This window comes from Pristiophorus japonicus, chromosome 22, assembly GCF_044704955.1.
Source record: "Pristiophorus japonicus isolate sPriJap1 chromosome 22, sPriJap1.hap1, whole genome shotgun sequence".
NCBI classification, from domain to species: Eukaryota; Metazoa; Chordata; class Chondrichthyes; family Pristiophoridae; genus Pristiophorus; species Pristiophorus japonicus.
Window position 1 is genome coordinate 25253739 of NC_091998.1, and position 25352 is coordinate 25279090.

At 47.5% G+C, this 25352-nt stretch overlaps 1 protein-coding gene across 1 annotated transcript in view; it reads left to right on the plus strand.

Annotated features, from left to right (window-relative positions):
* Nucleotides 1–25352, plus strand: part of LOC139234721 (microsomal triglyceride transfer protein large subunit-like) — a 157209-nt gene that overhangs the window by 71766 nt on the left and 60091 nt on the right. Inside the window, exons 6-7 of the mRNA XM_070865403.1 lie at nt 10709–10848; nt 15583–15730. Of these exons, the coding sequence (XP_070721504.1) occupies nt 10709–10848; nt 15583–15730 (288 nt within the window). The remainder of the gene's footprint in view (nt 1–10708; nt 10849–15582; nt 15731–25352) is intronic.

Consider the following 25352-nt stretch of genomic DNA (forward strand, 5'->3'; position numbering starts at 1 on the left):
ACATCCTCGTGAATCTCCTCTGTACCCTCTCTAGTGTCATCACATCTTTCCTGTAACGCAGTGAGCAGAACTGTACACAATACTCTAGCTATTGTTTTGTACAGTTTAAGCATAACCTCCCTGCTCTTTTATTCTATGCCTCGCCTAATAAAGGAAAGTATCCCACATGCCTTCTTAACCACCTTATCTACCTGTCCTGCTACCTTCAAGGACCTGTGGGCATGCATGCCAAGGTCTCTCTGTTCCTCTACACTTCTCAGTCTCCTCGAATATTGTCGCCAAGAGCATGCAGAAATCAATCGCAGGCAGCGGAAGGAACGTTCGGCAAACCAGGCTCCCCGCCTACCCTTCCCTTCAACCACTGTCTGTCCCACCGTGACAGAGACTGTGGTTCTCGTATTTGTTATATATGTGGACTTGTATTTACTCTGTACAGCCACCAGAGGGTTCATCCCCTGGAATCTCAAGGGACCCCATAATCCCTTGGGAGCACAAGTATTTAAGGAGGCTTCACAGGTTGGAGAGGCACTCTAGAGACCTGCAATAAAAGACTACGGTCACACTTTACTTTGAGCTCACAGTGTTCAGTCTGACTCTTTCTCCATACACAACTGGCAACGAGATACAGATAGCGAACCCAAAGATGCAGAGAACAGTGGGTATCCTGGAGAAATTTTCGGAGGGAGATGATTGGGAAACGTTTGTGGAGCGACACGACCAATACTGCGTGGCCAACGAGCTAGATGGGGAAGAGAGCGCTGCCAAACGAAGGGCGATCCTCCTCACCATCTGTGGGGCACCAACATATGGCCTTATGAAGAATCTGCTCACTCCAGCGAAACCCACGGAGAAATCGTACACCGATTTATGTACACTGGTCCGAGAGCATTTGAACCCAAAGGAAAGTGTTCTGATGGCGAGGTACCAGTTCTACACCTACAAAAGGTCTGAAGGCCAGGAAATGTCGAGTTATGTCGCCGAGCTAAGAAGCCTTGCAAAACATTGCGAATTTGAAGGACATTTGGAGCACATGCTCAGAGACTTTTTCATACTTGGCATTAGCCACAAAACCATACTTCACAAGCTTTTGACTGCAGAGACCCCAACCTTGAGTAAGGCCATATTGATAGCCCAGGCGTTCATTGCCACCAGTGACAATACGAAGCAAATCTCTCAGCACGCAAGTGCTGCTCCAAGTACTGTGAACAAAGTGATGTTATTTTCGAATCGTAATGTACAGGGAAGGTCACACAGCTGCACGTCCACAGATGTCTCAATGTCTCAGAGTCCACCATTAAGGGTGATAAATGCAAGGCCATTAACACCTTGTTGGCGCTGCGGGGGTGATCATCGTTTCCATTCATGCCGATTCAAAGAATACGTTTGCAAGGGCTGTGGAACAATGGGACACCTCCAACAAGTGTGCACGCGAGCTGCTAAGCCTGTTAAACCTGTAAACCACCATGTTGCAGAGGAGGACAGATCCTCAGACCGAGGAGGCAGAGGTACATGGGGTGCACACATTCATCACGAATTGTCCCCCGATAATGCTAAATGTTGAACTAAATGGACACCCGGTGTCAGTGGAGCTGGACACAGGGGCGAGCCAGTCCACCATGGGCAAAAAGACTTTCAAAAGGTTGTGGTGCAACAAGGCCTCAAGGCCAGTCTTAACTCCAGTTCGCATGAAACTAAGAACTTACATGAAAGAACTTATCCCTGTAATTGGCAGTGCTACATAAGAACATAAGAACATAAGAATTAGGAACAGGAGTAGGCCAACTAGCCCCTCGAGCCTGCTCCGCCATTCAATAAGATCATGGCTGATCTGGCCGTGGACTCAGCTCCACTTACCCGCCCGCTCCCCGTAACCCTTAATTCCCTTATTGGTTAAAGATCTATCTATCTGTGACTTGAATACATTCAATGAGCTAGCCTCAACTGCTTCCTTGGGCAGAGAATTCCACAGATTCACAACCCTCTGGGAGAAGAAATTCCTTCTCAACTCGGTTTTAAATTGGCTTCTCCGTATTTTGAGGCTGTGCACCCTAGTTCTAGTCTCCCCGACCAGTGGAAACAACCTCTCTGCCTCTATCTTGTCTATCCCTTTCATTATTTTAAATGTTTCTATAAGATCACCCCTCATCCTACCGTAAAGGTCTCATACGATGGAGCAGTGCACAAGCTACCACTCTGGGTGGGACCAGGCGATGGTCCCACACTGCTCGGCAGGAGCTGGCTGACAAAGATACACTGGAACTGAAACGGCGTCCGAGCGCTATCGCCCGCTGATGCCCATGTGCCCAGGTCTTAAACAAATTTCCTTCGCTGTTCGAACCAGGCATCGGGAAATTCGAAGGAGCAAAAGTGCAGATCCATCTAATCCCGGGGGCGCGACCCATCCATCACAAGGCGAGAGCAGTACCGTACATGATGAGAGAAAAGGTAGAGATCAAGCTAGACCGGCTGCAAAGAGAGGGCACCATTTCACCGATCGAGTTCAGCGAGTGGGCCAGTCCTATTGTCCCAGTCCTCAAGGGAGACGGCACCGTCAGAATCTGTGCCGATTACAAAGTAACTATCAATCGTTTCTCCCTGAAGGACCAATACCCAGTACCAAAGGCCAATGACCTCTTTGCAACGCTGGCGGGAGGAAAGATGTTCACGAAGCTGGATCTGACTTCAGCCTACATGACGCAGGAACTGGAGGAATCATCGAAGTTTCTCCGCTGCATTAACACGCACAAGGGCCTTTTTGTTTGTAATAGATGCCCATTTGGAATCCGATCAGCGGCGGCGATATTCGAGAGAAACATGGAAAGTTTACTGAAGTCGGTCCCGCACACCGTGGTCTTCCAGGACGACATCTTGGTCATAGGTTGGAACACAGTGGAGGAGGTTCTTAGTTGAATCAATCGTGTGGGGCTCAGTTTAAAACGCTCAAAGTGTGTTTTCCTGGCGGTTGAAGTGAAGTTCTTGGGAAGGAGGATTGCGGCGGACGGCATCAGGCCTACCAATGCGAAGATGGAGGCAATCGAGAACGCACCGAGGCCACAGAACGTGACGGAGCTGTGGTCGTTTCTCGGACTCTTGAACTACTTTGGTAACTTCTTACCGGGTCTCAGCACACTGCTAGAACCACTGCATGTCTTACTACGAAAAAGGGGCAGATGGTGCAAAAGTCAAGAAAATGCCTTTGTAAATGCGAGAAAATTGTTATGCTCAAACAAATTGCTTGTGTTGTATGATCCATGTAAGCGTTTGGTACTAGCATGAGATGCGTCGTCATATGGCGTCGGGTGTGTATTGCAACAAGCTAATGATTTCGGGAAACTGCAACCGGTTGCTTATGCATCCCTGAGTCTGTCTAAGGCTGAGAGACCCTACAGCATGATTGAAAAAGAAGCATAAGCGTGTGTCTATGGGGTAAAGAAAATACATGTTTGGGCTAAAATTTGAATTGGAAACTGACCATAAGCCACTTATAACCCTGTTTTCCGAGGGTAATGCATTGGCCCGCATCCAGAGATGGGCGCTCACGTTATCCACATACAATTACGTCATCCGTCACAGGCCAGGCACAGAAAACTGTGCCAATGCTCTCAGTAGGCTGCCATTGCCCACCAAGGGGGTGGAAATGGCGCAGCCCACAGATCTAGCCATGGTTATGGAAGCATTTCAGAGTGAGTAATCACCCGTCACTGCCCGGCAGATCAAAACCTGCCCGGCAGATCAAAACCTGCCCGGCAGATCAAAACTTGGACAAGCCAGGACCCCTTATTATCTCTAGTCAAAAGCCGTGTGATTCATGGGAGCTGGTCCAGTGTCTCAGTGGAAATGCAGGAAGAGATAAAGCCATTCCAGCGGCGCAAAGATGAACTGTCTATGCAGGCAGACTGCCTTCTATGGTGCAATCGAGTAGTGGTCCCCAAGAAGGGCAGAGACACCTTCATCAATGACCTCCACAGTACCCACCCAGGCATCGTAATGATGAAAGCGAGAGCCAGATCCCACGTGTGGTGGCCCGGTATCGATGCGGACTTAGAGTCCAGGGTTCACAGATGTAATACATGCTCGCAGTTAAGCAATGTACCCAGGGAAGCACCGCTGAGTTTATGGTCTTGGCCCTCCAAACCGTGGTCCGGGGTACACGTCGACTATGCAGGCCCATTCTTGGGTAAAATGTTCCTTGTTGTTGTAGACGCATACTCCAAGTGGATTGTATGTGAGATAATGTCAGCTAGCACGTCCGCTGCCACTACTGAAAGCCTGCGGGCCATGTTTGCCACACACGGCTCACCCGATATCCTGGTGAGCGACAACGGGCCATGTTTTACCAGTGCTGAGTTCAAAGAATTTATGACCCGTAACGCGATCAAACATGTCACATCTGCCCCGTTTAAAGCAGCGTCCAATGGTCAGGCAGAAAGAGCAGTGCAAACCATCAAGCAAGGCTTGATGAGGGTAACTGAAGGCTCACTGCAGACTCGGCTATCCCGAGTCCTGCTTAGCTACTGCACGAGACCCCACTCTCTCACTGGGATCCCAACTGCTGAACTGCTCATGAAAAGAGCACTTAAGAGAAGGCTCTCGTTAGTTCACCCTGATCTACATGAACAGGTAGAGAGCAGGCGGCTTCAACAAAGTGCATATCATGATACCATATTTGTATTAAATTATGGACAAGGTCCCAAGTGGCTTCCCAGCACTGTCGTGGCCAAAGAGGGGAGCAGGGTGTTTCGGGTCAAACTTTCAAATGGACTCATTCATTGGAAACACTTGGACCAAATCAAACTCAGATTCACGGACTATCCTGAGCAACCCACCTTGGACCCTACCTTTTTTGATCCCCCAACACACACACCAGTGGCAACCGGCACCACGGTTGACCATCAAGCAGAACCCATCATCCACAGCAGCCCTGCAAGGCCCAACACACCAGGCAGCCCAGAAGGCCAGCTGCACAGCAGCCCAGCGAGGGCCCAACAAATGATTCAACAACACCAGCTTTCACACCGAGACGATCAACCAGGGCAAGAAGGGTCCTAGCTCGACTCACATTGTAAATAGTTAAACTATTGACTTTGGGTGGGGAGTGTTATATATGTGGACTTGTATTTACTCTGTACAGCCACCAGAAGGCTCATTGCCCAAAGTCCCAAGGGATCCCATAATCTCTTGGGAACACAGGTATTTAAGAAGGCTTCACAGGTGGGAGAGACACTCTGGAGACCTGCAATAAAAGACTAAGGTCACACTTCACTTTGAGCTCACAGTGTTCAGTCTGACTCTTTCTCCATACACAACACACCCCTTTTCATCTCACCCCATCAGCATACCCGTCAATTCCTTTCTCCCTCATGTGTTTATCTGACTGTTCAGCCACCTAAGGACTCATCTTAAGAATGGAATCAAGCCTTCCTCGATTTCGAGGGACTGCCTATGATGATGCAATGCATTGATACTATTCGCCTCAACCATTCCCTGTGGTAGCAAGTTGTAATCACTCTCTGGGTAAAGAAGTTTCTCCTGAATTCCCTACTGGATTTATTAGTGACTATCTGATATTGATGGCCTCTAGTTCTGGTCTCCCCCACAAGTGGAAACATCTTCTCTTCATCTACCCTGTCAAACTCTTCCATAATCTTAAAGACCTCTATCGGGTCACCCCTCTACCTTTTACCTTTTTGAGAGAAATGAGCGCCAGCCTGTTCAATCTTTCCAGATGGGTAGAACCTCATAGTTCTGGTATCATACTTGTCAATCTCACCCTGTCAGCATTTCCTTCTCTTCAACAACAACAACAATTTTATATATATATATATATATATTTATATAGCGCCTTTAACATAGTGAAACGACCCAAGGCGCTTCACAGGAGTTTTATGAGAAGAAAAAAATTGACACTGAGCCGCATAAGTAGAAAATAGCACAGGTGACCAAAAGCTTGGTCAAAGAGATAGGTTTTAAGGAGCATCTTGAAGGAGGAGAGAGGAGGAGAGGCTTAGGCGGGGGAGGGGTTACAGAGCTTGGGGCCCAGGAAGCAGAAGGCACGGCCACTAATGGTTGAACGATTATAATCAGGATGCTCAAGAGGGCAGAATTAGAGAAGCGCAGATATCTCTGGGGGGGGGGGGGGGGGGTTGTGGGACTGGAGGAGATTACAGAGATAGGGAGGGGGCAAGGCCATGGAGAGATTTGAAAATAAGAATGAGAATTTTAAAATCGAAGCATTGCTTAACCTGAAGCCAGTGTAGGTCAGCAAGCACAGGGGGTGATGGGTGAGCGGGACTTAGTATAAGTTATCCCTTTCACCCCCATGTGCTTGTCTAGCCTCCCCTTAAATGTATCGATACTATTCACCTCAACCACTCCCTGTGGCAGCGAATTCCACGTTCTCACCACTCTCCAGGTAAAGAAGTTTCTCCTGAATTCCCTATTGGATTTATTAGTGACTGTTCTATCCCAGTTCTGGTCTCGCCTGCAAGTGAGACTATCTCCTCCAAGTCTGCCCTATCAAATGCTTTCATAAGCTTGAAGAGGTCTATCAGGACACTCCTCGGTCTTTCCTTTTCTGGAGAAAGTGCCCCAGCCTGTTCAATCTTTCCCAAAGAGTATAACCTCTCGGTTTGTAGCTGTGAAGATCCATTGCTCATTGAGAAAGCCCAGGAGCAATGTTGAATTGGAAGTCTCAGTGGTGCCCCACTTTTTCTGACTTTGCTTGAGGACACTGGGCCTGGAGTTGATTCACAGGGAGAGCTTTATCTCTGTGTGGGGCACTTTTTGAAGAAACGCGTTGATCCCTGTAGCCTCCCCTGCGTGCGTAATGTTCCCCAATGCGATCCAGCTGAAAGATTCCTTATCACTTCTACACAGATCACATGGTCTCTGGATGCTGTTGTTCCCGTCGACTGCAGGAACTTCCTGCCCCTGTACTCTCTGCCAATTCCATTGTACCGAGATTGGCAATGAACATTGGAGCCTGCTAACTGAGGCTGGCTTTGGCCCCACAGCTAAACGCGATTTACAGATCTCGTGTCGCGTTCTGCGGACCACATTAAATGGTGACATTGAAAGTGCACTAAGGTTGTAATTCTTTTTTCCTCCCTCTGCGCCCCCTACCCAAATCCCTGTCCCCCAGCAGGATGGAGATTTGTTCTCAATTGAAAATCCAACAAGGAGCCAAAAGGTAGGGGGGAGGTGTGGGATGTTTTGGTCATGGCTCGAGTTCTGATGCTTTCTGTTTAAGATTAATTGTCATCATCATAGGCAGTCCCTTCAAACGCCAAAAAAAGGATGAGTTCACAGGTGTTTCAATGAAGGATCTAATATTCCAGATCCCGAACTGCATGTTGAAGGGTGGAAGATGCCTGTGCATGGATTTTTTTAACGTGTGATGGGCGATGCACACCAGCCACCACACGGGCTTGGCAGAGCTAGGTCTTGGTCCAGTGACGACTGGAGACCTGCTCTGCTACACGGACCTATTGCGCACACATATCGCAGTGTGGGCTGGCCCGTGCTGCCCCTGGGCCCTCGGCTCTTCTGACCCCGAACTCACGCACCTCCTGGGCCCCGATCACATCCCTCTACAGTCTCTCGCCGCTCCTACGCCCCAACCTGGCCACTCCTGCTGTATCTGCCCACGCTCCAATCACTAACTTGGACCTTGATGACGTCCCTCTTCGCTGCCGTTGCCCTCCTGCACCAGCTCGCGCTGTACCTTGCAGTGGTACGCTTCCATGCTGCCCATGGCTGTGGTTCAGTGGGTGGCACTCTCGCCTCTGAATCGGAAGGTTGTGAGTTGAAGTCCCGTTGCAGGGAAAGTGGGATTAGGCCGGATAGCTCTTTGTCGGCCGACACGGACACGATGGGCCAAAATGGCCTCCTTCCGTGCTGTAAATTTCTATGATTATGAGGGGGCATGACAAGGTGGATGCAGAGAGGATGTTTCCACTGATGGGGGAGACTAGAACTAGGGGACATAATCTTAGAATAAGGGGATGCCCATTTAAAACTGAGATGAGGAGGAATTTCTTCTCTCTGAGGGTTGTAAGTCTGTGGAATTCGCTGCCTCAGAGAGCTATGGAAGCTGCGACATTAAATAAATTTAAGACAGAGATAGACAGTTTCTTAACCGATAAGAGATTAAGGGGTTTATGGAGAGCGGGCAGGGAAGTGGACCTGAGTCCATGATCGGATCAGCCATGATTGTATTAAATGGCGGAGCAGGCTCGAGGGACCGAATGGCCGACTCCTGCTCCTATTTCTTAAGTTCTTATGACACCATAGGATGCTACATATTATTCCCTCACCTTCTCAGGGCACGTTCAGCATACTTGCTGTACCTAGCCCATCACATTCTTCTCTCCATAACATGTCCTGACAATGCACGCAGATCACGCTTGATTATCTCAGTGCTGATCACTCTGACGTCCCAACTGTGAGCCCACAGCCTGCTTCCGCAGCATGATGCAGAAACATCCAACTTCTGCTTTCACGGCATTTTCAGGGTCTTCTCCGCACCATGGAGAGGTGGTAACTGGACACGAGCCTCATGCACATCCTGTGACATGTCTCTTCTCCTTCAAACCCCACCAGCGAATACATCTTCACCTCTGTCCCACATCCCTTCATTAGGCAATCATCTTCGCACTTGTAGCGGTTCAAGAAGAATGCCCACCACCACTTCTCAAGGACAACGAGGGATGGGCAATAAATGCTGGCCAAGCCAGCGCCCCCACATCCTGAGAAGGAACTTTTTCGAAACACACCTCCATGTTCATTTGCACATTGTCACCATCATTGATGACTTCAATCTCTTTTCACCCTTCAGTGCTCTTTATGGGTATAATCTCAGTAGTTGGAAAGTTTCTCAAGCCCCAACTCCTTCCTTCAACACCCAGTTCCTTGGTCAACAGATAGTGAAATCCAATACAGTGAGAGAGGCAACAATATCTGCATATTGAGGGTCATTGCCAGGCCATCACCTGCCTTTGTGCCTTCAGGTTCACCACCTTCACACACCTGCCAGTTTCCCACATTACCACAGCGACTACATTTCAAAAAGTACTTCATTGGCTGTAAAGTGCTTCGGGGTGTCCTGAGGGCGTGAACGGCACTATATTAAATACAAGTCTTTTCTTTTCATTGCCTCACTGTCCATTACAATATTAAAGAAAGACTTACGTTTTTATAGCGCCTTTCACAACCTCAGGGTGTTCCAAAGCTTTACAACCAAGAATGACTTTAGAAATGTAGTCATTGTTGTAATGTAGACAAGCACGGCAGTCAATATGCACACAGCAAGATCCCACAAAACAGGAATGTGATAATGACCAGATAATCTGTTTTAATGATGGTGGTTGAAGGATAAATACTGACCAGGACACCGGGGAGGACTCCCTTGCTCTTCTTCGAGTAGTGCCATGCGAAATGGTATCGGAATTCGAGGAGGATTAGTCTGCTTACTGTGACAGGGGACTTGCGAAAATCCACGTTTGTACGATGCAGGAACACATGAATGGAAAGCTGCAGACAAGTTATTATGTGTAGCTTCGGAAGGGGACCTAGATGTATAAGAACATAAGAAATAGGAGTCAGAGAGTAGGACATTCCACCCTTCTGTCTGCTCTGCCATTCAATAAGATCATGGCTGATCTTCTAACTTAGCACTACCTTCCCGCACTATCCCCATATCTCTTGAGTTCCTCAGTATCCCAAAATCTGTCGACCTCTGCCTTGAATATACTCAATGACTAAGCATTTCTACCCCTTTGGAGTAGACAATTCAAAAGTTTCAGAATACTTTGAGTGAAGAAACTTCTCCTCATCTCAGTCCTAAAAAGTTCTTATAAAGCTTCATGTTGGGACAGATAATTGAGAATTGCTGGAAGCATGGTAAAGATCTCTCGGGAATATTTTCTAGGCGTTGAATATGCATACATTTTAGGATAAATTCAGCGATATTGCCTCTCACAAGGCAGCCACGTTTCCTACATTACAACAATGACTACACTTAAAAAGTACTTCATTGGCTGTAACGGGCTTTGGTACATCCTGAGGTTGTGAAAGGCGCTATATAAATGGAATCCCTCTAAGCTGCATGCGTGCATGGCGACACAGTAATCTACAAGGTACCGCGCAGGCCCCTCACAACTTTTCCATTTGGAAATGATGCGCATGCGCAGAAATTTAAAGGGACCGCACATTGAAATAAACAGGCCGGGCAGAACAAAGCGCAGCATGGAGGGAACTTTGTTTGAGATGTCCTGAGGTCAGGAAAGGTGCTATATAAATTATTTTTTTTATCTGGACCAAAATTGCACCTAAGCTCAGCAGATCTGCTCCAGTCACATCTTTTTCCATTTCCCACGCCAGCCATTCTGTGGCCTTTCTGAGTGAGATTGCCATGGTTACTGAGCGAGGGCCTTTCTGTGCCATAGGCCCATGTCCATAATGAACTGGTTCGAGACTGCACACAGACCATTGAGCTGGGCTCCACTTGAACCCAGGTCTTCGAGTTGAAAGCCCATTGTCCAAATCGACTGCACCAACCTTTTCCCAATTCAATTGTTTTAATTCATAAAATGCCAAAGAAAAGCTGTCAGATCTTCCAATGTGATGTGCTTTTCAGAAGCTTAAAAGTCCTTCATTCAGCCATTAGTTAAAACAGATGTTTGATAAAAATGTTGATCTTTCATTCAAGGTTCTCGGAGTTCAGTGGCAGCCCACCAGTAAAGGTCTTTACTCTGTGGAGAATGGTGTTATCAAAACAGCTGTCATTGAGGAGAGTCATGAGGTTAACCTCAATCTTCAATCGACAATTGGTGCCAAGATCAGCTCAAGGTTTGCCAAATTTTGCTTGTTTTTGTATGCGGCTGTAGAATGGAAGGATAATCGCTGTGGTTTATTGTAAAAGTGCGGTAATTGTGTGCGCTGCTTTATAGAAGAGACCCAAGTCCTGTCTGTTCTCTCGGATAGACATGAATGATTCCATTGCACTATTCGAAAATGAGGGGAGTTCTCCCCGGTTTCCTCAGCCAACATTACTAGAAAACTGACTGTCGGGTTCTTTATCTCAGTGTGTGGGAGCTTGCTGTGCTCAAAATGGCGGCCCCGTTTCCTCCATTACAACAGTGACTACACTTCAAAAGTACCTCAAAAGTAAAGCACTTTGGGATGCCCTGAGGTCATGAAAGATGCTATATAAATGCAAGTTCTTTCTTCAATGGTTGCCAGATTTCAGAAATAGACTTATAGGCCGGGATTTTGCTTACCTCGGCGATTCTATGGTGGGCAGTGTTGGTGGTGGGTCCCGGCCCCGCTATTGGCTCCATCCTGTTACCGAAAATGAATTTACGTTGATAGGGCGCGGGTCTGGATACATTATTCATCAGCCGGTTTCCTTAAAGGGACTATGGTCACCTTACTTTTGACGTTTGTGCTGTCAGTGTTCTACAGCGTTGAAGTACTGCAAACACTGACAATCACTGTATAGAGGTGCATGGCTGCACCCAGGTTTCCCATGACTCCCTCCATATGCTTATGGAGGGAGTCACAGCACGCAGGGAGGTCCTCGTCCCTTCCCATGGGTGGAAGAGGCCTCCCCAAGAGACCAACACAGCCTGGTTGCACATTGCAGAGGAGGTCACAAGCAGGGATGTCATCAGGAGGACCTGGATGCAGTGGCACAAGCCTTTCAATGATCTCAGTAGATCACGAAACATTAGTACAAAGCCACACTCACCTTCATCCTGCTATGCCTCTCGTCACATCCCATCACTCTGCCTTCTCAAACCTACTCCTGCACATCTTTACTGACACCAACCTACCTTGCACCCCACCCATCCCTCTCTCATCATCATCATAGGCAGTCTCTCGGAATCGAGGAAGACTTGCTTCCACTCTTAAAATGAGTCCTTAGGTGGCTGTACAGTCCAATACGAGAGCCACAGTCGTTGTCACAGGTGGGACAGATAGTCGTTGAGGGTAAGAGTGGGTGGGACAGGTTTGCCGCACACTCTTTCCGCTGCCTGCGCTTGTTTTCTGCATACTCTCGGCGATGAGACTCTCTTTGTACATTATCACATCCCCATCTCACTAGCCACCCTTCACACTCACCCTCATCCTAGCGCAAGCATACCAACGAACAACACACAAGGGTAGGCCCTTTATCCAATGACACCCATTGGGCCTACATTTTACTATTGTGGTTATTTTGATGCCAATGTTAATCCACTTCAATAAATTGGAGAAAGCCGGTGTTAAACATTGCCGATCAGAGAATCTGGGCTGTGTAGTTTAACCCCTTCTAAATGCAGTCCCTGACAGCCATACAGGGAGTGGTGGTAATATTTCAAACTGGCGCCTGGAATTTCCGTGGGCGTTCCAGCAGGAGATCACCAGAGCCCTCGGAGAAATAGCGCGAATGGCTAAACATGAACACAGGAAGTTAGACCTGCTCTGTTTATGAATGAGGCAGTTTCAAATCGAGCGCATGGTCCCATCGCCCTACACCAAGCAGTCACATCAACACTGTGCAGTGCACAAGCAAACCTGATCTTAGTTTCCTCCAGTTTTTTTACCTCTTCTGGTGAAGACGCTGACTCCTGCTGGGTTACCGCTGCATGGACACCAACAATCCTTGGTACCTCGATCAAATTGAGCAAGTTAACCGCAGCAACGCCGCAATAAAACTATTGCACCCTCCTCTCGGAACAGGTTTCGAAACAATGGTGTGAGTCTGGACGCAGCGCGTTGCCAGGCGACAAGGGAGGGCTTATCATGTTCAAACCGCATCCTCACCCAACTGCCACACAAGCATGCACACACGCGCACACGCACATGTCTACACTCACAGGCGTTTACACACACACACACGCGTACTCGCACTCATGTACACATGACACACGTGCTCACACACACACACACACACACACACACACACACACACACACACCTTCCAGCAGGAGACTAGCGTGCAATCCGGGGAAGCTGACTGATTTAATTTTTTCCATTCCTTACACCAGTGACATTAAGACCAATTTTAGTGTCCCAACTGACATCATCTAACTCAGCACAGGCCGAGACAATTGATGGCACGGCCGCCGATAGTGGGGCAAAGGAAACCGGGAATGCAATTTATATTGTTCCACATTCTTCAGGTGCAGTATTTTTCAGGAGCAGAATGAGGGAAAGGCTCTGCCCCTTTATGAACATAAGAAATAGGAGCAGGAGTATGAGGAGGCTCAACAAGGTAGATGCAGAGAGGATGTTTCCACTCATGGGGGAATCTAGAACTATGGGCATAGTTTTAGAATATGGGGTCGCCCATTTAAAACTGAGATAAGGAGATCACCAGAGCCCTCGGAACCTCCTCATGGCATTAAATAAGATCATGGCTGATCAGCTCCACTTCCCTGCCCGCTCCCCATAACCCTTTATTCCCTTAGTGCTCAAAAATCTGTCTATCTCCGCCTTAAATATATTCAATGACCCAGCCTCCACAGCTCTCTGGGGCAGAGAATTCCACAGATTTACTACCTTCTGAGAGAGGGGTTGCCTTATGAGGAAAGGTTGAGTAGGTTGGGCCTCTACTTATTGGAATTCAGAAGAATGAGAGGTGATCTTATTGAAATGTGTAAGATTATGAGGAGGCTTGACAAGGTGGATGTTTCCACTGATAGGGGAGACTAGAACTATAGGGCATAATCTTAGAATAAGGGGCCGCCCATTTAAAACTGAGATGAGGAGACATTTCTTCTCTCACAGGGCTGTAAATCTGTGGAATTTGCTACCTCAGAGAACTGTGGAAGCTGGGACATTGAATATGTTTAAGGGCTGAATCCATGATCAGATCAGCCATGATCGTATTAAATGGCGGAGCAGGCTCAAGAGGTCATATGTCCTATTCTAATGTTCTTATGTAGAAGAAATTTCTCCTCATCTCAGTTTTAAATCGGTGACTATGCTGACTCTGCTTGATTGAATTATGCTTTTCCAAATGTCCTGCTACTGCTTCCTTAATAATGGATTCCAGCATTTTCCCGACGACAGACGTTAGGCTAACTGGACTATAGTTTCCTGCTTTCTGTCTGCCTCCTTATTTAAATAGGGGCATTACATTTGTGGTTTTCCAATCCGGTGGGACCTCCCCAGAATCCAGGGAATTTTGGTAGATTTCAACCAATGCATCCACTATCTCTGCAGCCACTTCTTTTAAGACCCTAGGATGTAAGCCATCAGGTCCAGGGGACTTGTCCCCCTTTAGTCTCATTATTTTATTGAGCACTACTTCATTAGTGATAGTGATTGTATTAAGTTCCTCCCTCCCTATAGCCCTTGATTATCCCCTATTGGGATGTTTTTAATGTCTTCTACCATCTCTGCCATTTCCCTGTTCTCCATTATTAATTCCCCAGTCTCATCCTCGAGGGGACCAACGTTTACTTTAGCCACTCTTTTCCTCTTTATATGCCTGTAGAAACTCTTAGGGGCTGAAATTGGTGAAGGCCCGCGCCCGTCCAAGTGCCGCCTAAAGGACCGCCGATGGCCGCCAAGGTACCTGACGGTACTCTGGGCGGGGTTTTATGCCGCCAATCTGGTCGGCTGCCGACGGGAGCTCCCAATCTCGGCGGCAGAGGCCACTTGCCGCCCAGGTGCCGCCGAGGATTGAGTCGGGCCCACGGAGGGTCGAAGAGCTGAAAAGGAAAATTATCAGAAAAAAACCCATCGGAACACCTTCCGGGGACCCCATCCAGGTAAGTCGCTGTAAAGAAAAACATTTTAAAAATGTTTACTAGCCTTTTTTTTTTAGCTCTTCACACTCACCGTTGGGGATTGAACAGCCGACCGCCAGCGGTCCTTCCCCGTTCTGCCGCTGACTCCCGCCCACTCCCACCTGCATCAATATGGCACCTTGGCGGGCGGGAGGTCAGTTGCGCCTTCGACCGTCCGCTGACGTCAGCGGGCGGTTCCCGACGGTTCTCCCCTCCCGCCCACTCCACACCAAATGGAAAGTGGCACTGGCCGCAACTTCAAGAGGAATGTCGACGCGGTGGGCGTCAGTGGGTGGCAGTCGGCAGTAAGGCCTTCAATTTTGGGCCCAAACTATCTGTTTTTATATTTCTTGCTAGTTTGCTTTCATAATCTATCTTCCCTCTCTTTATTTTTTTTTTAGTTGTTCTTTGCTGGTTTTTAAAAGTTTCCCAATCCTCTGGCCTCCCACTAGTCTTGGCCACTTTGTATGCCATTGTTTTCAGTTTGATGCCATCCTTTATTTCCTTAGTGAGCCACTGTTGTGTAGGTCCGAGGAAAAGCAGTCCTGATGTTTGAAGGTTTGATTGGTCAATGCATTGAGAAGTTGATAGGAGACACAAATTTTCTCAGGCTGCTTGGGTTGGTAGTCCAGGGTGTCCCAATGTTCTTTTAATGCATTTTACCATTTAATGCAAATAGCATTGGTTTCATTTGTTTCTTATTCTGAACTGTGCCAAATGTGTTTCAATGCTCCAGGTCTGAAGCGGGTAGAATATGCAGTTTGTAGACTCGGTTGACTGAAACAATTATTTCTCACAACAGACAGCAGCTTCACTACTTGACTTCAGAACTAAGGCCCGAAAAATTTTCTGGGACAAGTCTTCAGGAAGCACTGCGTAATCTTGGGGTCTATACACCCTTATCTATGACTGGTGTTCTGGAGAAGATACCCCGCAAAGTGCATACACCTGTAAGTATCCACGCTGTGTCCTAACATCACAGGTTTGATGAGTAGGTGATGTGCACTGTTTGCTGACATTTATTTTTACCCAGTTGGCCTTAGTTAGGTCCTGAAACATGTTCACTGTATGTTCCTGCATGCTGTGTGATACACCGGATCATACAACAAGCAACAGCATTTATATAGCACCTTTAACATTGTAAACCGCACTAAGGTGCTTCGCAGGAGTGTTATCAACGGACATTTGACACCGAGCCACTTCACGAAATATTAGGACAGGCCTTGGTCAAAGAGGTAGGTTTTAAGCAGTGTCTTAAAAGAGGAAAGTGAGTAGAGAGGCGGAGAGGTTTAGGGAGGGAATTCCAGAGCTTAAGGCCTTGGCAGCTGAAGGCATGGCCGCTAATGGTGGAGCGATTAAAATTGAGAATGTCCAAGAGGCCAGAATTGGAGGAGCGCAGAGATCTCAGAGGGTTGCAGGCTAATTTTTTTTGGGGTGCGCAGCCATTCAAATGTGCACGGTTTCTGACATTAGAATGCTGTTGAGGAGCCTGCGCGGGAGCTGCAGATTGCTGCGTGGCCGCACAGCTAAACGGGAACATTGGCTGTGGGGCTGGAGGAGATTACAGAGAAAAGGAGGGGTGAGGCCAAAGAGGGATTTGAAAACAAAGATGAGAATAATTAAGGTGATGCGTCAGATGTGACCAAGCCACCTCGGTCAGGAAGTTCCCAGGATTAATGTCTCATCAGTGACTTCAGATGATTGTGGCTGGACACAGGGGGCATTGCTGTTGTCTTCAGAATCTTAGAATAAGGGGCCGCCTATTTAAAACAGAGATGATGAGGAATTTTCTCTCTCAGAGGGTTGTAAATCTGTGGAATTCGCTGCCTCAGAGAGCTGTGGAAGCTGGAACATTGAATAAATTTAAGACAGAGATAGACAGTTTCTTAAACGATAAAAGAAGAAGGGGTTATGGGGCGTGGGTGGGGGAGTGGACCTGAGTCCATGATTGGATCAGCCATGATCGTATTAAATGGCGAAGCATGCTCGAGGGGCGGTATGGCTTACTCCTGTTCCTATTTCTTATGTAATCCTTGGGCGAGGAAGGGTGAGGGGGAAATCAGTTTGATTTCCTGCTTCTGATCACAGCCCACTCACCCTTATGGGAAAGTATGCGGACATCAGGTGAGGAGAGGATCAGGTTTAGTTGTGAAACTTTCACGGTTGAACAGCCTGAGGACATGCCCGGGCCAATATTCAACACCCCATCCCCCGGCCCCCAGCCCTTCTGGTTGGCAATGGGCGGGGGACCTGCAGTCAAACCACGGAACTTCCTGCCCACTCTGATTTGCGAGCAGCTCACCGTTGGAATGCTATCAGGCCTGGCCACAGACATTATTTGGGCCTCGGACCGTTTCAATAGGGCGGGCGGGAGAGTTGGGGCTCGATACGCCCAGTGGAGGCGCTCATGGTTAAATCAACCCCTTGGTTCTGGGTTCGATGCGGGAAGGCGAAGGCGTGCCTCCAGCCCAGAACCTAACCACCCGGAGCTGGGCACAAATATTGGGCAAAAGCAATCACAGCCGTTGATCTTTCCCGTGCCCCTGTTGATATTTCTGGTGTTTGTGTTTATCACCTCCCACTCCAGGCACAAATTCAAGGCTGACACCTCAGTGCAGTACTGAGGGAGTGCTGCACAGTCAGAAGTGCCGTCTTTCGAATGAGATGATAAACTGAAGTTCTGTCTGCCTTCTCAGTTGGATGTAAAAGACCTCATGGCATTAATCGAAGAAGAGCAGGGGAGTTTCCCCCAGTGTCCTGGCCAATATTTATCCCTCAACATCTGCGTCTACCATTGCCCTTCCTTCCCCTAGCCCACCCCCACCAAGCCAAACTACCCCTATGGTGTTCCCCCCCTGCCCTAGCCCTGAACTCGCATCTTTCTCCAGTTTCTCTCTGATCTCTCCTCATGACCTTCTGAGCTTATCCTGTCCATGAGACCCACTTCCTTCTCCCTTGACCCTATTCCCATTGCCACCTATCTTCCTTTTCTGGCTCCCATGTTAATTGACATTGTTACCGATTCCCTCTCCTCAGGTACTGTCCCTCTCTCCCTCAATTCTGCCCTCATCACCCCTTTCCTCAATAAAACAACCCTTGACCCCTCCGTCCTTGCAAACTACCGCCCCACCTTCAACCTCCCTTTCCTCTCCGAAGTCCTTGAACATGTTGTCGCCTCCCAAATCTGTGGCCATCTTTCCCGGAACTCCATGTTTGAAACCCTCCAATTTGATTTCCGCCTCTGCCACAGTACCGAAACGGCTCTCATCAAAGTCACAAATGATATCCTTTGTGACTGCGACAAAGGAAAATTATCCCTCCTCATCCTTCTCAACTTGTCTGTAGCCTTTGACACGGTTGACCACTCTATCCTCCTCCAACACCTCTCCAGCGTCGTCCAGCTTGGTGGCTTAGCTCATCTGCTGCTGAAACCCTCATCCATGCCTTTGTTATCTCTCGACTTGACTATTCCAATGCACACCTAGCTAGCATCTCACATTCTACCCTGCGTAAACTTGAGGTCATCCAAAACTCGGCTGTCCGTGTCGTAATTCGCACCAAGTCCCGTTTACCCATCACCCCTGTGCTCGCTGACCTACATTGGCTCCCAGCCAAGCAACGCCTCAATTTTAAAATTCTCATCTTTATTTGCAAATCCCTCCATGGCGTCGCCCGCCCTATCTCTGAAATCTCCTCCAGCCCCACAACCCCCCAAGATATCGGCACTCCTCAAATTCTGTCCCCTTGAGCATCCCTGATTATAATCGCTCAGCCATTGGTGGCTGTGCCTTCTGTTGGCTAGAATAGACAGGCAAATGATACTTAAAGGGTTGATGGTGGATAGGCAATCGCAAACATTTAAAGATCACATGGATGAACTTCAACAATTGTATATCCCTGTCTGGAGTAAAAATAAATTGGGGAATTCTCTCCCTAAACCTCTCCGCCTCCCTAACTCTCTTTCTTCCTTTAAGACCCTCTTTAAAATCTACCTCTTTGACCAAGCTTTTGGTCGCCTGCGCTAATTTCTCCTTCTGTGGCTCGGTGTCAAATGTTTGTCCTTATAATACTCCTTTGAGGCGCCTTGGGACCTTTCACAATGTTAAAGGCACTATATAAATACAAGTTGTTGTTGGTATCACCCTAGCGAACCTACATTTTGCCTTGTCTACATGCCAGGTTCCTTTCTATATTGGGTTTGCCAAAGCTACAAAAGTGCCTGGATTTCCGGAACAATTTGAAAGCTACCTCAGAGCTGAATGCTTTCAGAAAAGCTGTTTTTGTGCCTGGTGCCAGTCAAATGAAATATGGCATAATGCATTAGTGCAATTAGAATTAAATCCATTTATTACATTTTTATGACTGAATTGAAGGCAGAGGAAGTCACGAACACATAAATGCAATGAGATGAAAATGTAATCACTCAGCAGAATGTAGAACAGTGTGTGGTCAGCTGCACGGCCCTTTTCTTCACAAGGATGAGGTTTTATGACTTATTAAAGAGTGGTAACACCAAATCATAATAACATTGGTCTCTCCGCACTGCCCTTGGCTTTCTGTCATTATATTTGTGCCAGTTCCATTCCACAAAGTCAGGCGCTATCTTCAAGCTACTTCGAAAGCTCACATCCCTGACGCACTTCGTTCTGCTTTGTGATGATACTGTGGTTTGAGGTTTAAGTATGCATCAAGTGTTGTGATTGTGTTCCTGCTCCGTCCCATCTGAACTAATATTCCATCATTCAAGCAGCCTGGATATTCATGCAGTTAAGTGCTTGAATCGCAACCAGAATTCTATAACATCATCTCTTGCTCTGTCTCTTGCACCCCTCCCCCAGCCAGCTGTCAGTCAAACTTTGGTCAACTTGTTTGGTTCCATCGGTTGGTAGTTGGTTTGAGGTGATTTGTCACGTGGGAACGATTGTGGTATATTTTCAACCTGCCTTTCTTCCATCACCCCAGTGCTTGCTGACGTACATTGGCCCCAGTCCGGCAATGCCCATTGAGTTTAAAATTGTGTTCAAATCTCTTCATGGTCTCGCCCCTCCCTCTCTCTATAACCTCCTCCAGCCCTACTTCTCCAATTCTGACCTCTTGCGCATTCCCACTTTTCATCGCTCCACCATTTCAGACCGTGCCTTCAGCTGCCTCAGTCCTAAGCTCTGGAGTTCCCTGCCTAAACCTCTCCCCATCTCCTCTTATAAGACACTCCATAAGAACATAATAAATAGGAAAAGGAGTAGGCCACCTGGTCCCTCGAGCCTCCTCCGCCATTTAATCATGACTGATCCGATCATGGACTCAGCTCCATTTCCCTGCCCACTCACCATAACCCTTTATTCCTTTATCGCTCAAAGATCTGTCTATATCCACCTTAAATATATTCAATCACCCAGCTCTCTGGGGCATAGAATTCCACAGATTTACAACAGTCTGAGAGAAGAAATTCCTCCTCATCTCGGTTTTAAATGGACGACCACTTATTCTAAGACTATGTCCCATAGTTTTAGTTTCCCCTATGAGTGGAAATATCCTCTCTGCATCCACCTTGTCGAGCCCCCTCATTATCTTATATGTTTCGATAAGATCACCTCTCATTCTTCTGAACTCCAATGAGTATAGGCTCAATCTATCTTCAGAACTCAACTCCCTCATCTTCAGAATCAACCTAGTGAACCTTCTCTGAACAGCCTCCAATGCAAGTATATCCTTCCTTAAAGGAGACCAAAACTGTACGCAGTACTCCAGGTGTGGCCTCACCAATACCCTGTACAGTTGTAACAGGACTTCTCTGCTTTATACTCTATCCCCCTTGCAATAAAGGCCAACATTCCATTTGCCTTCCTGATCACTTGCTGTACCTGCATACTAACTGTTTGTGTTTCGTGCACAAGGACCCCCAGGACCCTCTGTACTGAAGAACTTTGCAATTTTTCTCCATTTAAATTATAATTTGCTTTTCTATTTTTTCTGCCAAAATGGATAACCTCACATTTTCCCACATTATACTCCATCTGCCAAATGTTTGCCCACTCACTTAGCCTGTCTATATCCCTTTGCAGATTTTTTGCGTCCTCCTCACAATTTGCTTTCCCACCCATCTTTGCATCATCAGCAAACTTGGCTACATTACACTCGGTCCCTTCATCCAAGTCATTAATATAGATTGTAAATAGTTGAGGCTCCTGCACCTATCCCTGTGGCACCCCACTAGTTAATGTTAGCCAACCGTAAAATGACCTGTTTATCCCAACTCTCTGTTTTCTGTTAGTTAGCCAATCCTCTATCCATGCTAATATATTGCCCCCAACCCTGTGAACTTTTATCTTGTGCAGTAACCTTTTATGTGGCACCTTATCGAATGCCTTCTGGAAATCCAAATATACCACATCCACTGGTTCCCCCTTATCCACCCTGCGCGTTACATCCTCAAAGAACTCCAGCAAATTTGTCAAACATGATTTTCCTTTCAGAAAACCATGCTGACTCTGCTTGATTGAATTATGCTTTTCCAAATGTCCCACTACTGCTTCCTTAATAATGGACTCCAGCATTTTCCCAACGACAGATTTTAGGCTCACTGGTCTGTAATTTCCTGATTTTTGTCACAAGGTCAGATGACAAGTTCCTTTAGAGCCATCTTGTGTATGTGTATGTTTGTGATATCATAAGGAAGATATCACAGAGAGCACTGAGGTGCAGGCAACACATTTTAAGCTGCACATTACTTCCAAATGCTGCCCCGTCCTGGGTACATGTTAGTTTGTGCATTCATACAGGGTTCAGAGGGCATATTGCCTCCCCACATTCACCCTGGGAAACTTCAATAAGATAAAGGCTGCAGGATTTTTAATCCTACAAGGCATTTTGAGTTAATTTATAAGGTTGGTCAGGACAATACCTTGAATCAGAGCACTTTGGTCAAGAAACCAAAAATGGCAGGAACATCAGACCTGGTTATTAGGAAGTGGAAGGAAGAACTTGTATTTATATTATTCCTTTCACCCCCTCAGAAAATGTAAGCCTATAATCTCTCCATCCTACATTATCATTCTTTGGTGCAACCCAACGGTTACTTGATAAAGATGAAATAGTGGGAGAGATTTCAAGCCAGTAATCATATCAAGGACGTTAAATGGCATGAAATACAAAAGCAAAGTTTAAATTATTTTTTTAAATGTTCATCAGACCTTGACATTAGATTGTAGCCTTGAAGTTAATAGTTGATACTTATAAGGTACTGTTTTGTTCAGATTGGAGTCAGTTCTGATAATGACTGGTAGTTTGATTAACGAATGTTAATCGTTGGCATTACTACAGCTCAAGCAACAGCTTGACACTTTAATTGCCAAGAAATTATTTCTTCAGTGGATAGTTTATTTACAGATTTAATGATAGCAATATATTTCTTTTTGCTTTTTCTTATTGTATAGCGATGTACAAGTTTTTAAGACATTCGTCATACTTTGAAATGCCAATACAGGTGTGACGTTCGAAATCCTGAAACCTCGGGACCGAGCCAGTTCTGGATTTCGGGAATTTCCGGATTTCGGAACGTCTTTGCCTGGGCCGAGGAAGGTAGGTAGGGGGTGGGTCAGTCAGGAGTTCTGGGGATCGGTCATGCTGAGGTCGTGGGGTGGTGTTGGTCGGGTCAAGGGATGGGGGGTGTCTGTCGGGCCGCCGGACGTTGGGAGGGTCGGTCGGGCCGAGGCCGGGGGGGGGGGGGGTCGGTCGCCATCGGGGTCAGTTGGGCTAAGGCCAGATGAGGTCGGTTGGGCCGAGGCCGGGGGCGTTGGTCAGGTCAAGGTGGGGGGGTGTCGGGAGGGAGGGTCGGGAGGGCCGAGGCCGGCGGGGGGGGGGGTGGGAGGGGACGGTCGGGCCGCCGGAGGTTAGGGGGGTCGGTTGGACCGAGCCCGGGGCGGGGGGGGGGGGTCGGGGGGGGGGGGGGGGTCGGTCGGGCCGCCGGAGGTTGGGGGGGTCGGTTGGACCGAGCCCGGGGGGTGGGGGGTGTTGGGCGGCCAGAGATCGGGCTGAGGCCCGGCAAGGTCGGGCCAAGGCGGGGGGAGGCTGGGCAGCTGGAGGCAGGGCCAAGACGGGGGGAGGTCGTGAGGTCGGGCCGGGGCGAGGCAGGGGAGTCCGGATTTCGGAACATTTTTTGGTTTCCGGATGACCCCGCCATAGATTGGCCCGGTGTCCGGATTCCGGAACATTCCGAATTCTGGAACACCAGATTTTGGACATCCCAACTATACGAAAACAAAGGGAGTCAAAGACATTCCGCTTTCTTTTAACCTGGACATTTACAAGCACATATCAATCTACAACTTTGCTGGGCAAAAGCCACGACTCTGTAATTCATTTCAGGATATCTGCAGAAAAAAGACTTTGTGACCTTAAAGGCAGAGGCCAGCAGTGAGAGTGAGTGTGTGTGTTTTCTTTCATTATATTTCTGTCTCTCTCTCTCCTTCAGATCTGTCTTTCTTATTCCCTTATCTTTGTCCTCTTCTTGACCTCTGTCTCTGTTTCTCTTCTTCACTTCTGTCTCTCTCCTCCATTTCTGTTCCTCTCTCTCCCTATTTCTTTACTTCTTTTATCTTTTCACTTCACTCCCCCTCTTTCAATGTTCTTTCTTATTCCTGTTTCTTTATCCCGTTTCAATATTCTTGAGCTTCCCTGATTATAATCGCTCCACCATCGGTGGCCGTGCCTTCAGCTGCCTGGGCCCCAAGCTCTGGAACTCCCTCCCTAAACCTCTCCGCCTCTCTACCTCTCTTTCCTCCTTTGAGATGCTCTTTAAAACATACCTCTTTTACTACCTCGTAATTTCTTCATATGTGGCTTGGTGTCAAATTTATTTGTTTTGTCTTATAACACTGCTGTGAAATGCCTTGGGAAGTTTTACTATGTTAAAGGCGCTATATAAATAAATGTTATTGTTGAATCTTCTTCTTGGGCGGTCCCTCGTATCGAGGATGACTTGCTTCCACACCAAGAAGGGATGAGTTCACAGGTGTTTCAATGAGGACCTAATATTCCAGGTTTTCAAACTACATCCTGAAGGGTGGAAGATGCCTGTGCGTGGATTTTTTTAACATGGGGTGGCCTTTGCACACCAGCCATCACACGGGCTTGACAGAGCTAGGTCTTGGTCTGGTGGCAAGGATTAACCAAGACGACTCGAGACCAACCCTGTTGCACAGACCTAATGCGCACACATATCGCAGTGTGGGCTGGCCCGTGCTGCCCCTGGGCTCTTGCCTCTTCTGGGCCCCGAACTCGGGCCTCTCCTGGGCCCCGACCTCTCTCCGCTCCTCTGCCCCGGTCATTCGCCGCATCTCCGCCACGATCTCTCGCCGCATCTCCGCCATGATCTCTCGCCGCGCCATAGACAGCTACATTGTGATTCAGGGGAGTGGGGCAATTAAAGGCAGCACTATCAGTGATTGGCAGGAAGAGATGTTGGCGATACTGCTGTATATTTGGTAGACTGTCCAATGTGTGTTTGGAATCAGCGCTGTATCAAGATATCTTCTGGATTGAAGATCCAGGTAGAATAGTGGAGGCAAAATCCTTGGAATCATTTCAGAAACAATTGCATCGGAGGGCAGGTAGCATTCAGATTTTTCTGGGTGGGTGAATTTAGATGGGACGTCCTCATCTGTAATTATTAGATTCTTGTGTGGCACAAAATGAAGATGGTATATTGTGACTTAAGACAATTATTATTTAATCAAGAGTATCTTTTTCATTACTGATTTGTTATCATCTCTATAGAATCATTGGATTAACAGCACAAAGGAGGCCACTCCACTGTGCTGCACTTTAAGAAAAAAGCTTGAACCAGCAAATTCTTACAACTTTGGCTTTACAGAAAATAACATAACATTGGCTCGAGTGGAGCATAAACGCCAGTATGGACTGGTTGGGCCAAATGCCTGTTTCTGTGCCGTATACCCTGTGTGATTGCAGGGTTCAACATTCCTGAGCTACCTGTGACTGCTGCTGTCCAGTTGTCTTTCCCTGATTATTGGCTAATCTTTCAGTGCCAGCATTCTGCAAGCATCATTGCTGGTCTTCAGGCTGTGTTATGCACAGCTAGAACTGTGCTTTTGAAGACTTTTGTTGATTCATTTCGTTGCCTTTCAAAGCTTTCGACAGGGTCTGGGATGATAAAATTACCGTTCAATTGTTAGCTGCAACGGCGAGTGAAAAGCAAGTGAAACAGAATCAACCCCACACAGGCAGTGGGACAGATTAGAACATAAGAGTTAGGAGCAGGAGTAGGCCATTCGGCCCCTCGAGCCTGCTCCGCTGTTCAATGAGATCATCGCTGATCTTCTTCCTCAACTTCACTTTCCCCATATCCCTTGATTCCCTTAATATTCAAAAATCTATCGGTCCTCAAAGACTGAGCCTCCACAGCTCTCTGGGGTAGAGAATTTCCAAAGAGTGATGAAGTTTCCCCTCATCACAGTCCTAAATGGCCAACCCTTTATTCTGAGACTGTGACCCCTGGTTCTAGACTCCCCAGCCAGAGCAAACATCCTCCCTGCATCTACCCTGTCAAGCCCT